The sequence below is a fragment of the Dermacentor andersoni genome, chromosome 5 (assembly GCF_023375885.2).
Source record: "Dermacentor andersoni chromosome 5, qqDerAnde1_hic_scaffold, whole genome shotgun sequence".
Taxonomy (NCBI): Eukaryota; Metazoa; Arthropoda; class Arachnida; order Ixodida; family Ixodidae; genus Dermacentor; species Dermacentor andersoni.
In genome coordinates, this window is record NC_092818.1 from 11,777,556 (window position 1) to 11,790,428 (window position 12,873).

A 12,873-nucleotide genomic window follows, 5' to 3' on the forward strand; every position below is an offset into this window, starting at 1 on the left:
AGCCAGCTCTGCCATTTAGTTTCTTCAGCTCAAGCATAACTTCTACGTGCATCACTTCTACATGCATCCCACAACCTTTGCAAAATGGGAAGTTGTGGGATCGTTCCCCACCTGCGGCAAGTTTTTTCCTCAACTTTCATTTCCATTAATTTATCGTTTCTTTATTTCATTTATTAAGCACAAGTAATTTCCCCTACATTGTCCTTGGAGTCAGTGTTTGTTGGCTTCTTATGATATGACTAATAAAAATCGGGCCCCTCGGTTAACCTCTTTTTTTTTGTTTACTTCTACACGCAGGTAGTGCAAGAACAGAACACGCTAGCGCGCTCGATCTAAGCAGCCGCGGTGTCAGCCGCCCCCGATATCCCACCGCACCATGGCTGGCTGGCCTATTTAAACCGTGGCTTTGTGCAGCCCTTCCCACAAAGTAATAAAATCAACAGAACACTAGTTAGTTTTTGTTAAACAACAAAAACCATGTACTGTTTGTGAAGCTGACCAGTAGGCTCCTGGTGTCGAGGATACACATTCGTTTCCAAAACGAGTGCGAATGAGTTTGGTGAACTCATCCATTTGGAAATGTCATTTTCAACTAATTTCATTACGTTATACCATGTGACAGCAAACAAATGGCATCATGAGCAAATGGCATTCGTTGTAAATGACATTAGATTTGCCGTCTGACAGGGGTATTACTTTTGCTAATGTGACACATCATCTTCTCATTCTATCCACCATGCAAGGACATCTTCCAAGCTGTAGACAGTGCCTTCAAGAATGTGGCAATGCAGGGCTGTCTCATGCATGAGAATGCAAAGAGCGAGGGCTTTGCATTGGCATTTTTTTTTAGTACATCATGAAGACAGGTCGCAATAGTTTAGCCTTGCTGTATCAAATGTTAAGAGTACCTGGAGGTTACTAAGCTTGGAGCAAACACGAGAAGGCAAACATGAAAGCTCTGTGTGTATTGATTCCAATTGTAAGTTTATTAACTAAGCGTGTTTGGCATGTTGGCATGACATGATGAGGCTTACAGCGCACGAAAGGACAAGGACACAGAAAGACGCAGCAGCGCCTGTGTGTACCATGCTTTTGTGTTCTCGTCCTTTCGTGCAGTATAAGCCTCACCATGTAAGCTGCTGTTTTTTCATTCAGTAGTTCTACTCAACGTGAGCAAACATTACACTGAAATGTACTCTGAAACAACCAAAACATTTTACAAAGGCTTAACTGCACAGCAACGATTATGTCTTAGGTCAAGTAATGTTTTAGACAAAAGCCATATTCACACATTCCTGCAGAGACCAGTGACACCAGATTTTTGTAGAGGTAAAACAAAAAAATCTTACATTATGAGGTTTTACGTGTCAAAACTATGATCTGATTATGAGGCATGCCGTAGTGGGGGACTCCGGAAATTTGGACCTCCAGGGGTTCCTTAACGTGCACCTAAAGCTAAGTACACAGGTGTTTTCACATTTCACCCCCATCAAAATGCGGCCACCATGGCCGAGATTCAATCCCGCGACCTCTTTCTTGTAGGTAGCGTTGCAAGGAAGTGTATAGGCATATTTGATTGGCCATTTCAGAGCATTCTGGCAGCACTTCAAATATCACGTAACACATCGCCTAAGCTTTTACAGCAAGCATAAATGTGCTCAAAAGGTGACAATGAAGCCCGATTGCCACTAGCTGGCCCAATTATTATTGCAATACAGCTTTAAAGCTGCTTTGCACAGCCTTAGGAATGCAGTCCGAGTGGTAAGAGATGTCTAGTTGGGTGTATTCCATAAGTGCACTTCCAGCACAGCACACGTACCTGTCTGTCGCAGGTACTCCAGGGTCTTGGCATCAACAGGGAAGAAGCCGACGGTGGCCCCATACTCAGGGCACATATTGGACACGGTGGCACGGTCAGCGATGGACAGCTGGGCCACGCCCGGCCCAAAGAACTCGACAAACTTGCCTACAACGCCCACCTGGCGCAGGTGCTTGGTGATGGTGAGCACCAAGTCTGTTGAAGTGGCCCCAGCTGGCAACCGGCCAGTTAGCCGGTAGCCCACCACGGGAGGTAGCAGCATGCTGGTCGCCTGGCCCAGCATCACAGCCTCAGCCTCAATGCCACCCACACCTGGGCAACGAATGACACGCATCTGAGCAGCTCCAGGAGAGCTTGGCAAACTGACCTCGAAGCATGACTGCCAAATGTTGCATTAAGTAGGGGCACCAGGTATGTACGACTCTCCTGGCTAGACTGAGCTCAAATTTCACACAAAAGTGTCATTTAGCAGTGCATGCATTTTTATGACCATGTTTGAAAGACAGTGTGACGTTTCCAGCACGTAGAGACGCGAACACTTAAGAAAGAAGAAATGCACAAGACAAAGTTGGTTTCTAAGTGGCCCCATCTCTACTTGCTGGAACCATCACACTGTCATCATGCACCGGCCCAGAAAACCACCCTAATCAGATGTTTGAGAGTAATATGCTCCCCCCCCCCCCCCCCCCCCCCGCCCCCATGAACTCCCTGCTTCACCCAAAATGAAATTGAAGTACATGTCACTCTGTTGCAATGCAGATGACAAAATGCAGTTCCTGAAAACAGAACAGTTGTGCTATCTGTCACTGTGAGAGTGAAATGAGAGTGTGCTTTGTTTCGTTGTTTCAGTGAGAGATGGCATCACTGCTCTGTTCTGGCAATTTCTGCCTTTTTGTCTGGCGCCAGCACGGACAGTGGGTACGTCCCATTTATTCTGAATGAAACAAGCAACTAATGTACCTAAACATAGTATTAAACTGCATCCACCACAAAGTGCCACCTCAGTGCGAAACTTGAGTGTGAATGTGCCAGTGATTCAGCCAGGAAAGTCCCGCATACTTGGCACTCCTATTTAATTGGACTCTAAAAAAATTTTGACAATTGTGTACAAACACCGAGTCAGTGGGGCAGGTTCTTATGGTCAGCAAAGGCCAAATTTAAGTGCTCTACACAAACCGCGTCACTTATTTACTAAGGCGCAAACAACTCCACGCTGTTTCACCCACCTCTGCCTAATCTACATATAGCTTGAGGGAGCGATCTGATAGGCTTTCCATGTGACATCATCAGGAATACTGTTAAGCCTGCTGGTCCACTAAGCTTTTCTTTGACAGTATATCAGTGCATTTGTATTTGTAATGCAGTCGCTGACTAGTAACTCTGACACGACAGGGGCTGCCTAAAAACCAGAATAACTGGGAGTCCGGAATATCAGATTTGCAAACAAAATAAGTTATTTTATTTGACTAGTGGCCAACAAAGCTTGTCAATGCGTTGTGCTGCGTGCTCGTATGCTTGCCTGTGACCTGGTCAGTCCACATTTCAACGACTGTCGCTGTGCTGCGGCTGCAGACAGACAGGCCAAAGTACATTTGATGCATGTGCCAAATCTTTATACCCTGTCAAGTAAAACCAAGGTTGACTGCACACCAATAGCCGAACGATTGCTGGTTTCTTCACAACAGCCATGTGACACTTCCCTCACTTGAGTCGTCAGTGTAGACATTGAGGGTGCAGCCACTCAAAGCTGCGTGATGATTGAGAGCGACAAACATTCTTAACAGCAATCGAAGGAATCATCCGGGACTGTATCGCTATTTAACGAATGCTGGACATATGGAACTCGCATGACAAACTGCAGAGTTGGACAACATTTTTTGTGCAAGCAGACAGGTACACCACGATGCGCTAACTTGAAAAATGTATTCTCTGGAAAATTAATGCATCTAACTCCCACACACCACTCCAGGTCGAACTGTCATATTGCTCTTTCCAAAAACGACCTCTAATTATCGATCAGGTCCACAGACACGGTGCTAACACACGTTTCCCCATTCCATCTAACAGCCTGTGCTTCTATAATTTTACACACGTCCTTATATGTATCCGAAAAGAACAACGCAATCAGTAAACAAAGGTGTGCGTCGGCACTCTTGGCAGTCGACGGTGTAGTAATTTCTTACGTTTAAACTATGTTTTCTTCTGTCATCATTAGACACAGAAAACACAGCATATCAGAAACATAACGAACAGAACGCCGTCCAACTGCAAAGGCAGCCTTTCAAATTTAGTGGCTCGAAAAGGATAGTTAAAGGAACTATAGTTGGTGGTTGTTCATCTTTTCTCTGCGCTCCATGTACGGAAACATGGAGACCAGAAAACGTAGACCAGAAATATTGGTTGTCCTTATACATTAAAGGGACACTAAAGCCAAACAATAAATCAGTTTAGACTAATGAAGCATTGGTTAAGGGCCCTGCAGGTAGTCATTTCAAAAAGATAGTTTGATTATTAGATGAGAAAATGAAGGTCCAAATACCAGTATTTGAATTTCGCGCCGAAACCCCAGCGCCGGTACATCAGCGTGACGTCAGGGATTCCAAAGTATGTTCTCGCATTTGGGCCGCGTTGGCTGAATAAAGGTTCCCGAAACTTGCCATGTTTGATATTTCGTTCCTTTAGAACACAATGTAGCCAATCTGTAGCGCTATATACAATTAGTAGGCCCTAGAAGATGCCATCAAAATCCAAGACGTCACAGCCTACAGGTGCGGGAACTTAAGTATGCGTCGCCACCCGTATTTCGTTCTTGCGCTTTTTCTGGTTTACCAAACGTGTTATCGTTGCAGGAGTGGTGTTTTTGGTGTTGTAGAATGGTAATTTAGTGATGCAGAAGAAATCATTTTTGACTTTAGTGTCCCTTTAAGCCTATGCGCCTGTGGCGGTGTCCTTCGTTTACCCGCGTTTTTCTGTCTCTGTGTTTCAGTACATAGCGCAAGAAGCAAACTATGATTAGTGGCTTGGCTTGTCACGAGGTTAAAGTGCCGTTGACAACTACTAGATCAACCAGGCTTCACTAAATCAGTATTAGCAGGAGGCACCAATGACATGGCCAACAACGTACCAAGCTAAAAATATTGCTCTGCCTGCTCGACTCAGCAGCTGAAATAGCACACGGTTGTGTACACAAAATATCAGCAGCCTGTTGCAAGATGTCCTTACATATTGTTATATTGCAGAAGCCACATATAAAGATGTATTTACAATATTTACAAGAGAGACGACAATGCATAAAACCTCTCGGTGGGTGCCAGGAGGCAACTGGCATATGCAATTACATGCCTGCGTTAAGCTGCCATTGAACAAGTACAGCCCCTATTCCACGACCACTGGCATCCGTGTGAAGTTCAGTGGCGGCAGATGGATCATAATGAGCTAGCAATGGGGGAGCCGTGAGCAAGCGTACGAGGGCAGAGAAGGCTTTGGTTTGAGCAAGGCCCCCTGTGAAAGCAACGTCCTCCACAAGTAAGTCGCTGAGTGGGTGAGCAGTTTCAGCGGAATTCTTCATAAACGACGGAAATACAAGCATAGCCCAACAAAGCTTCTTACATCTGCAGGGGAAGACGGAACAGGAAAGTTCTGGACAGCGCAAATCTTCTAAGGGTCGGGTTGAACGCCAACGGCACTGACGAGATGGCCAAGAATGGTAATTTGACGACGTCCAAAGTGGCACTTGGATGAGTTCAATTGCAGGCCAGCGTATTGAAAAACAGCACGAAAAGCCAATAGATGCATTAGATGGCTCGTGAAAGTTGGTGAAAAGACTATGACACCATCTAGATAACACAGACATGTGGGCCATTTATAGCCACGAAGTAAGGAGGCCATCATTCGTTCGGGCATTATTCGGGCATCATTCGGGCATTACAAAGGCCGAACAGCATAACCTTGAATGGGTAGAGGCCGTCAGGTGTTACGACGGCAGTTTTCTCACGGTCTGTGTCATCTACAGTAAAAGCTCGTTAATTCGAACCGTAAGGGGAAGTCGCTTCAGTTCGAATTAACGAAAGTTCGAACTAACGAAAGTGAAAGAGAACAACAGTACACTTCGATTTAGAAGCAGTAGGGCATGTCAGAAATTTAATGCTTGAAAACGTCCGTGTTCGTAGTCTGCCTTTTTCCTTGAAGGCGACAGCTAGCACTTCTTGCTCTAACGAGCGAATGTGGCGGAAGGCCTCCTTTTTGCCTTCTTCAAAAATGAAGGAGAGACGGGCAGCATTCAATCCAGCCATGACCTCCACAGCGGAGGACCGCACTGGCGCTTCGTCTTCCTCGTCATCACTGGCAGCGCCAGGTTCAGCGCTTCTGACCTGAGAAATTATGTCCTCATCTTTCAGCGCACCACAGACCACTGCACCCTCATCCACGTCGACATAGTCAGCAAAGGAGATTTGCAAAGCCCCCGAGATTCATGATGGGTAAGGAGTCTCGGAGGTCAACGTAGAACGGAGAGAAGGCAGCCGCCGCTGCCTTCTGACCGACACCGCGCTGGTTAGATTTTTCCCGATTTTACCTTCTCTCGCCGTTCTCTCCATTCCGGAGGCGACGCATCCTTGTGTGTAGGCAGTATGCGCGTTTCTCTGGCCGTGTGCCAAGCGCCAAGCCGCCGGCACTATGGCGCATAGTTTGAATTATCCTTGGCGGAACCGTTCTTCTCGCATTCGAATTAACAGGCTTTCTTATGCATAGACTTCTGTGCAGCTTGGCTGGACCAAATCGTACAGTTCTAATTATCCATAAATTGGAATTATTGAAGTTCGAATTAACGAGCTTTCACTGTACTGAGATTTGCTAATAGCCTGATCGGAGGTCTATCAATGAAAAGTACTCTGCTTCGTGCAAGCAGTCTAAAGCATCATCAATACGCGGCAAGGGGTAGACATCCTTGCGTGTGATTTTGCTGAGGTGTCTGTAATCCACACAAATCTGCCAAGTGCCGTCCTTCTTGACAAGGGCAACCAGGGATGCCTACGGACTGCATGATGGCTCGATAACGCCTTTAGTCAACATCTTATTGACTTCTCGTTGTATCACTTGTTGTCCAGACTGTGAAACACGGTACGGCCGGCGGGGTATCGCATTGGCGTCTCCGATGTAAATACGATGGGTGACCCTGATGTCTGGGCTAAAGGGCGGCCGTCAAGGTAAAAAATGTCGCGGTAAATTTCCAAGAGACGGCAGAGTTCAGCAGCTTGTGCCGGAAGACAGTCAGGTGCAATCATCTTGCTAAGTTCGTCTGAGAGTTGGTGAATCGGAGGCTCCTGTAGAGGGCGACGGAATTTCGGCATCAAGAGCCGATATCGCACAGTCGGTCACAGGCAAGATGTCACCCAAAGACATGACTCTGGGAAGAATCTGAGTCGAGCAGTTAAAATTCAGGAGAGGGAGTGAAGTCTGATGGCCTGTTACAGTTAGCAGAGTATGGTGAACAGCCAAATTTCTTTCAAGTACAGTGCAGTCCACTTATAACGATATCGAGAAAGACGAAAAATATGATCGTTATAACCGATGATCGCTATATCTGGACTGCAGTTATCAAAAAAAAAAAAATATTTAAACGCGTTTGCGCTCTTTACCTTTGCAGCTCTGAACTCGAATTCGCTACTTGCTCTAAAGAATAGATGATGTATACAGCAGGCCGTGAAAAACAAACTTTATTTCTAGCGCCAATGACCGTGTCAAGGATTAGGCGCGCCGAAATAGTCCGAAATCTGCACTTGCTTTTGCGGCAGCTTCAGCTTCACAACCGCGGTGTGCATGGATTCCAGCTGCTGCGCGAACACTGGCGGCAATCTTTTAGCATGCACAAAATCAATTAAGGAGTCGATCGACGACAGTGCACTTTGCGTGGACATCGTGGTCGGGGTCAAGGAGCCACTGTCGATCTCGTTGTCACTGTCGCTGATGCCGTCGCCACCGTCGCACAACTTTGCGTCTGTCAAGACAGCACATCTTCGGCGATCGCCTCGTCGGTGACCTCATCGCAGAACGAGGCAGCACTGTCTGCAGTCAAAAACTCCTGCTTCGACACACCACCTGTGTCACCAGTAGGAACGAGCTCCCAGAGCTCGGTTATGTCAGCGACTTCCACCGGGTCGGTCTCAGCGGGTTGGGGAAGTTCGTCCTTACGCACAAAGCCCGCCTTCTTGAAGCAATTGGTGATGAACCATTGGTAAAGCACCTCTTCAACATCGGCGTACAAAGGGTCTCTAACCCCTTTTCCGCTGATCGGAATGGCCGCTGATAGCTCCTGCCTTCACAATCGCGGTGCTCCCGGTTTTCAAGATGGTTGATATCGTTAACTGGACGAGCTCATACTTCTTCACGAGGGCGCTCACCTTGAAGCCGCATCGAGAGTCCTGCAATATATCCATCTTCGTGTCAAGCGACACAGCTTTGCGCTTTGTCGGCGCCATCTTCGAACTGGGTTGAACCGTTGGTTGCACGCTGCTTCGGTGGCGTCAGCCTGCTATCGCGAGAGAGACGCCGGATGATAGTGATCTAAGGAAACTAAGAGACGCGGGACGGGCGCCGCCGCGCCGCATTGCTTGTCGCTTCTTTTTTTCTTTCTCTCTCTTTCGAAGCGACTGTGGCCGACGCGCATGAAGCAGCTAGCGCCATCTTGTGGCGCGCTGCGCCAATGTTGGCTGCGCCTACTCGTGCGCGGGCGGGGCGAGACGCGCTGCGCGGTAATGGCGGCAGATATGAACTTACAGAGGTAAACATCGCCTCGCCTCGACATCGTTCGTTTCAGGGAACTAAGCAACGCAAACGTTACGATTATTTGGCACGGAAAACGCCGTCCAGACTGCAAAATTTTGATCGTTATATCCGATATGCGGTGAATAACCTATCGTTATAAATGGTTTTTTTCCCCATAGACCTAATGCATAAAATGACTCTCTCATGTCGACCCATCGTTATAACCGATATATCGTTATATGTGGTATCGTTATAAGTGGACTGCACTGTAGTACGTCAACGGTGGGACATAGTACATAGACGCCGTCAGGAACAGATGGGAACGACAGTAGAGTGACGTATGTAGTGGCTTGAGGCGACAGGTGGATGTCCTCGGGACAGCATAACCGTGGTTGTGTGACTGGTGGACTATAGCAGCAGTGGGGCAGTTCAAGCTGAATGACACTAAGCGCGCAATGAAAGAGTGCTCAATGGGACAATAAAAACTCTAAGCTGAGTATAGTGTCGTAAGCACATTGTTCTAAAATGGCAAACAAAACAGTCGTTATGAGCCTTGCGATGCCAATGCGAGCAGTGCACATACCAAGCACGGTAGCGTGCCTCCGTCGACGACGCAGAGGGTGCATGATGCAGCGGGCGTGAGAACTTTGTTCAGGCATCGGCACTATTGGGCACTCATCACAGATACGTGCGTGCCAGTGTCAATGAGTCCTGGGACACTGACACCATCGACTAAAACGTCCCTCAAGTTCTGTTTGGTCAGTAAAGTGATCAGAGGGCTTTGCGGTCCAGTCGTCAATGCAGCGTCACCTCCGGGAGCTGCATCGCTTAGTTTTCCAGAGACGGGCATTGGGGCTACGTCGGGGATGGTGGGCGACAAGCCTGTGGCGATGGGGACAATGGTCAATGAGCGGGTGGCAAACGAGACTGGTGACATCGGAATGACGACGAGGTACAGTTCCAAGGAGCACAAGCGTCACTGTTTGGCTGTTGCAGTACCAATGGAAGCTGGTAACGACGCTCGCTCTGTTTGGGACGATAATAACTGGTGAATGGCAGTCGCAGAGGGGAGGAGACAGTACGGTTATTATAATGTGACCACTACAATATGTCAATGTGACAGTACAGTGCAGCCCACTTATAATGATACCAGGTATAACGATATATCAGTTATAACGATGAGTTGAGTTCAGAGTGTCAACTTATACATTAGGGCTACGAGAAAAAAAAACATATATAATGATAATTTATTCACCGCATGTTGGATATAATGATTGAAATTATTCCTTTTGAGCGGCATTTTCCATGCGGAAAAATCAAGAAATTTGCTTTGCTAAGTTCCCCTTAACCAAAACGGGGCAAAAAGTTTGTCTACAAAGTTCGTATCTGCCACCACTACCGCGCAGCGCGTCCCACCAGCACTCAAAAGCAAGTGCAGATTTCTGACTATTTCAGCACGCCTAACAATGTTTGGAGGTATAAATGAAGATGTCATTTTTCACAGCCTTCTTTCTACAGCGCCAATTTTTTTATGATAGGTGGAAAATTTGGTTTTGGAGCTACAAAGGTATGTTTGGCAGCTCCTCTTAAAAATTTTTTTATGGCAGTCTAGATATAGCGATGATTGGTTAAACAATCGGATTTTTCGTTCTTGATATCATTATAAGTGGACTGCACTGTACGCAAAACATGGACTGATACGCCGGCAGGCAAGACATATTGGCCGATCATCTACGATTCACCACTCGGCTGGATTTCGGTAGCGTGGAGAATACCATGGACCAGTTGATGCATCTGGAATATGAAACAGCTGTGAAACGGCAACAGCACTTACAGAATGAACTCCAAGATTAGCGAGTTCTTCGCAGACTATTGCCTGCAGAAATGGTCCTGTAGGCAAGTTGTTCAGCTCACTGGGGCAGGAAAAAGGGCTGCAGGTGCCATGGCTTCAAGTTCTCGCCGCACTATCTATATCAGGTCATCTGATGATGATGGTTGCTGCACTCCTAGCCTGTCGTCACAAGAGGATGTTGCAGCTATGTTCGGTAGAGATGCGAACGACGTTGCAAATGCGGCGGCTCTTGGCCTGTTCAAAGCGTTGACGCTCTATTATGATGTCCTGTACTGTCTCGCAATTCTTGGACATGAGCAGGTTGAAAGCATCGTCAGTGATCCCCTTCAGTACGTGCCCAAACTTGTCTGACGCAGCCATATCGCTGTCAGCCTTACAGCACAGAGCCAGCACGTCCTGGATGTAAGAGATGTATGATTCTGTGGATGTCTGGGTGCGAGTCACTAGTTCTTTCTTAGCGGAGCTCTTCCACCATGCGGGAGGGCCAAACAAGTCCCTCAGTTTCTGTTTGCACATGTCCCAGTCGTGAAGCTCTTCCTCGTGGTTGTCATACCACACCTTCTCCGTGCCTTGTAGGTAGATCAAGTTAGCCAACATAATTGTCGGATTCCATTTGTTGTGGGCACTTATACGCTATGTGGCGATCCAATCTTTCACATCAAGGTTGTCGGTGCCCCCAGAACGTTCCTGGATCCCACGGCTGAGCCAGCACAACTGTAAGGATTGGAGGCATTGATGTGGGCCACGCCATGTCGGGTCCTGTTTCGTCCGTCATGTTGTCCAGTCCGAGGTGATGACCACTACGGAGCTCTGGTGTTGTTTATTACGGGTACCCCGCCCCTCTCAACAATCTGTTATGTTGCAGAAGTCACATATAAAGATGTACTTACAATATTTCGAAGAGAGACAACAACGCATAAACAAGATGGCTGTCGAGACCGATTCCACCTCTACACATCAAATCCTCGTCTTCTGACTGGCGCCACTCTTGGTTGCACCATAACGATATTACATCTATGAAGCCAGTGGCAGCGCTGTGAAGCTGCGTGAATAATTGAGCATGTCCAAATTATTAGTCAGCAACTGCACCTGTGTAATAAAAAAGATAAGTGCAAAATTAAAAACTAAGTAGTAAATAAAAAATAAGTGCAATAAACGCAGATGTTTCTTCAAACCAATGGTGCACTTCCTCCCAAGTATGCAAAATGCAGCTGTTGCCTGTGCATGTACATTTGTGCATGCATGCAATGAAAGCAATGAAATAATAAGTTTTTTTTCCAAATAGCTGGGTTCTGTGGTAGACTTGTGAAGCGGCACAGAGATGGGGAGGGGTGACAACGAATGCGACAGAAGTTAACAACCGTGCAGTGGCAACAGCCGCCAGTGGGACGCAGACATGTTATGAACACAATGCCTTTATCTGGCAGCACAAACATGAATGCAAATGCAAAAGAGTTCTGAGAATCTGCGCTAGTTGATTTCGTTCAACATGGCAAAACAGCGAAGACGACAAGACAGGTAAAACAGGCAAGACAGTGCGCATTATCTTGTCTTTCTCATCTGTCTTGTCACCTACACTGTTTCACCTTGATGAATGCAAATGCAAAGTGCAGAATCTTCCTATCGTGTGTGAAAAAAAGCACAAAGAAGATTTCTATGAGTGACTTCTATGAACGCGGGGGCTCACCTACGACCAGAGGAGTAGCTGGTGCTACCGTTACAATATTTGGTCTGTTGCAACGACAAGGACCAGCATGCAGTTGTTCCAGCTGGTGCGCTGCAGCAGCACCAGTGCAGAGTCACCACTCACCCCATCCCAGTACGCCGAGGCCATTGATCATGGTCGTGTGCGAATCGGCTCCCACAAGGCTGTCTGGGTACAGCCAGCCATTGCTGTGGAACACAACACGTCCCAGGAACTCGAGGTTCACCTGATGTACAATTCCCGAACCGGGTGGCACAATGCGCATGTTCTGCAGTGCCTGAGATCCCCACTGGGTAGAGAGAGAAATTGCAAATGCAGACACTGGCTACAACCATTTGTGTCAGCAGGAGAAACAAGCAGTAAGCTGTCAGTAAGCTAATCCTTTTCAACTGCTTTAACATGCTGAAGACATGCTGCACAAAAAGGAGCACCAGCTGTAGAAGACTGTTCGAGCTAAGCATCACGATTATGCACACTAGAAGTTTCTCACAGAGGCGCTGCACCACCTTCGAGATGAGTGGTGCTTGATAGTCTTTAAAATTTGCTAAGTTAAGTCTTTCACTCTTTCAGAATACAAAGCACAGTCGAACCCGGCTATATCAAACTTGCAAAAAAATGCCTATCAATTCGATATGGGGCATAAATTCGGTATAAGCCTACTAAAGAATTGAATGTCATAAAAGCACATAAACTTTATAAAATCACTTTATTGATGAAACTAACATAGCTTTGCAC

At 46.9% G+C, this 12,873-nt stretch overlaps 1 protein-coding gene across 2 annotated transcripts in view; it reads right to left on the bottom strand.

Annotated features, from left to right (window-relative positions):
- LOC126530117 (cytoplasmic aconitate hydratase) overlaps nt 1–12,873 on the bottom strand; it is a 269,805-nt gene that overhangs the window by 202,050 nt on the left and 54,882 nt on the right. For both annotated transcript variants that reach the window (XM_050177555.3, XM_050177556.3), the window contains 2 exons: nt 12,244–12,427; nt 1,820–2,131 (listed from right to left, as the gene is read on the bottom strand). In XM_050177555.3, the coding sequence (XP_050033512.1) occupies nt 1,820–2,131; nt 12,244–12,427 (496 nt within the window). The remainder of the gene's footprint in view (nt 1–1,819; nt 2,132–12,243; nt 12,428–12,873) is intronic.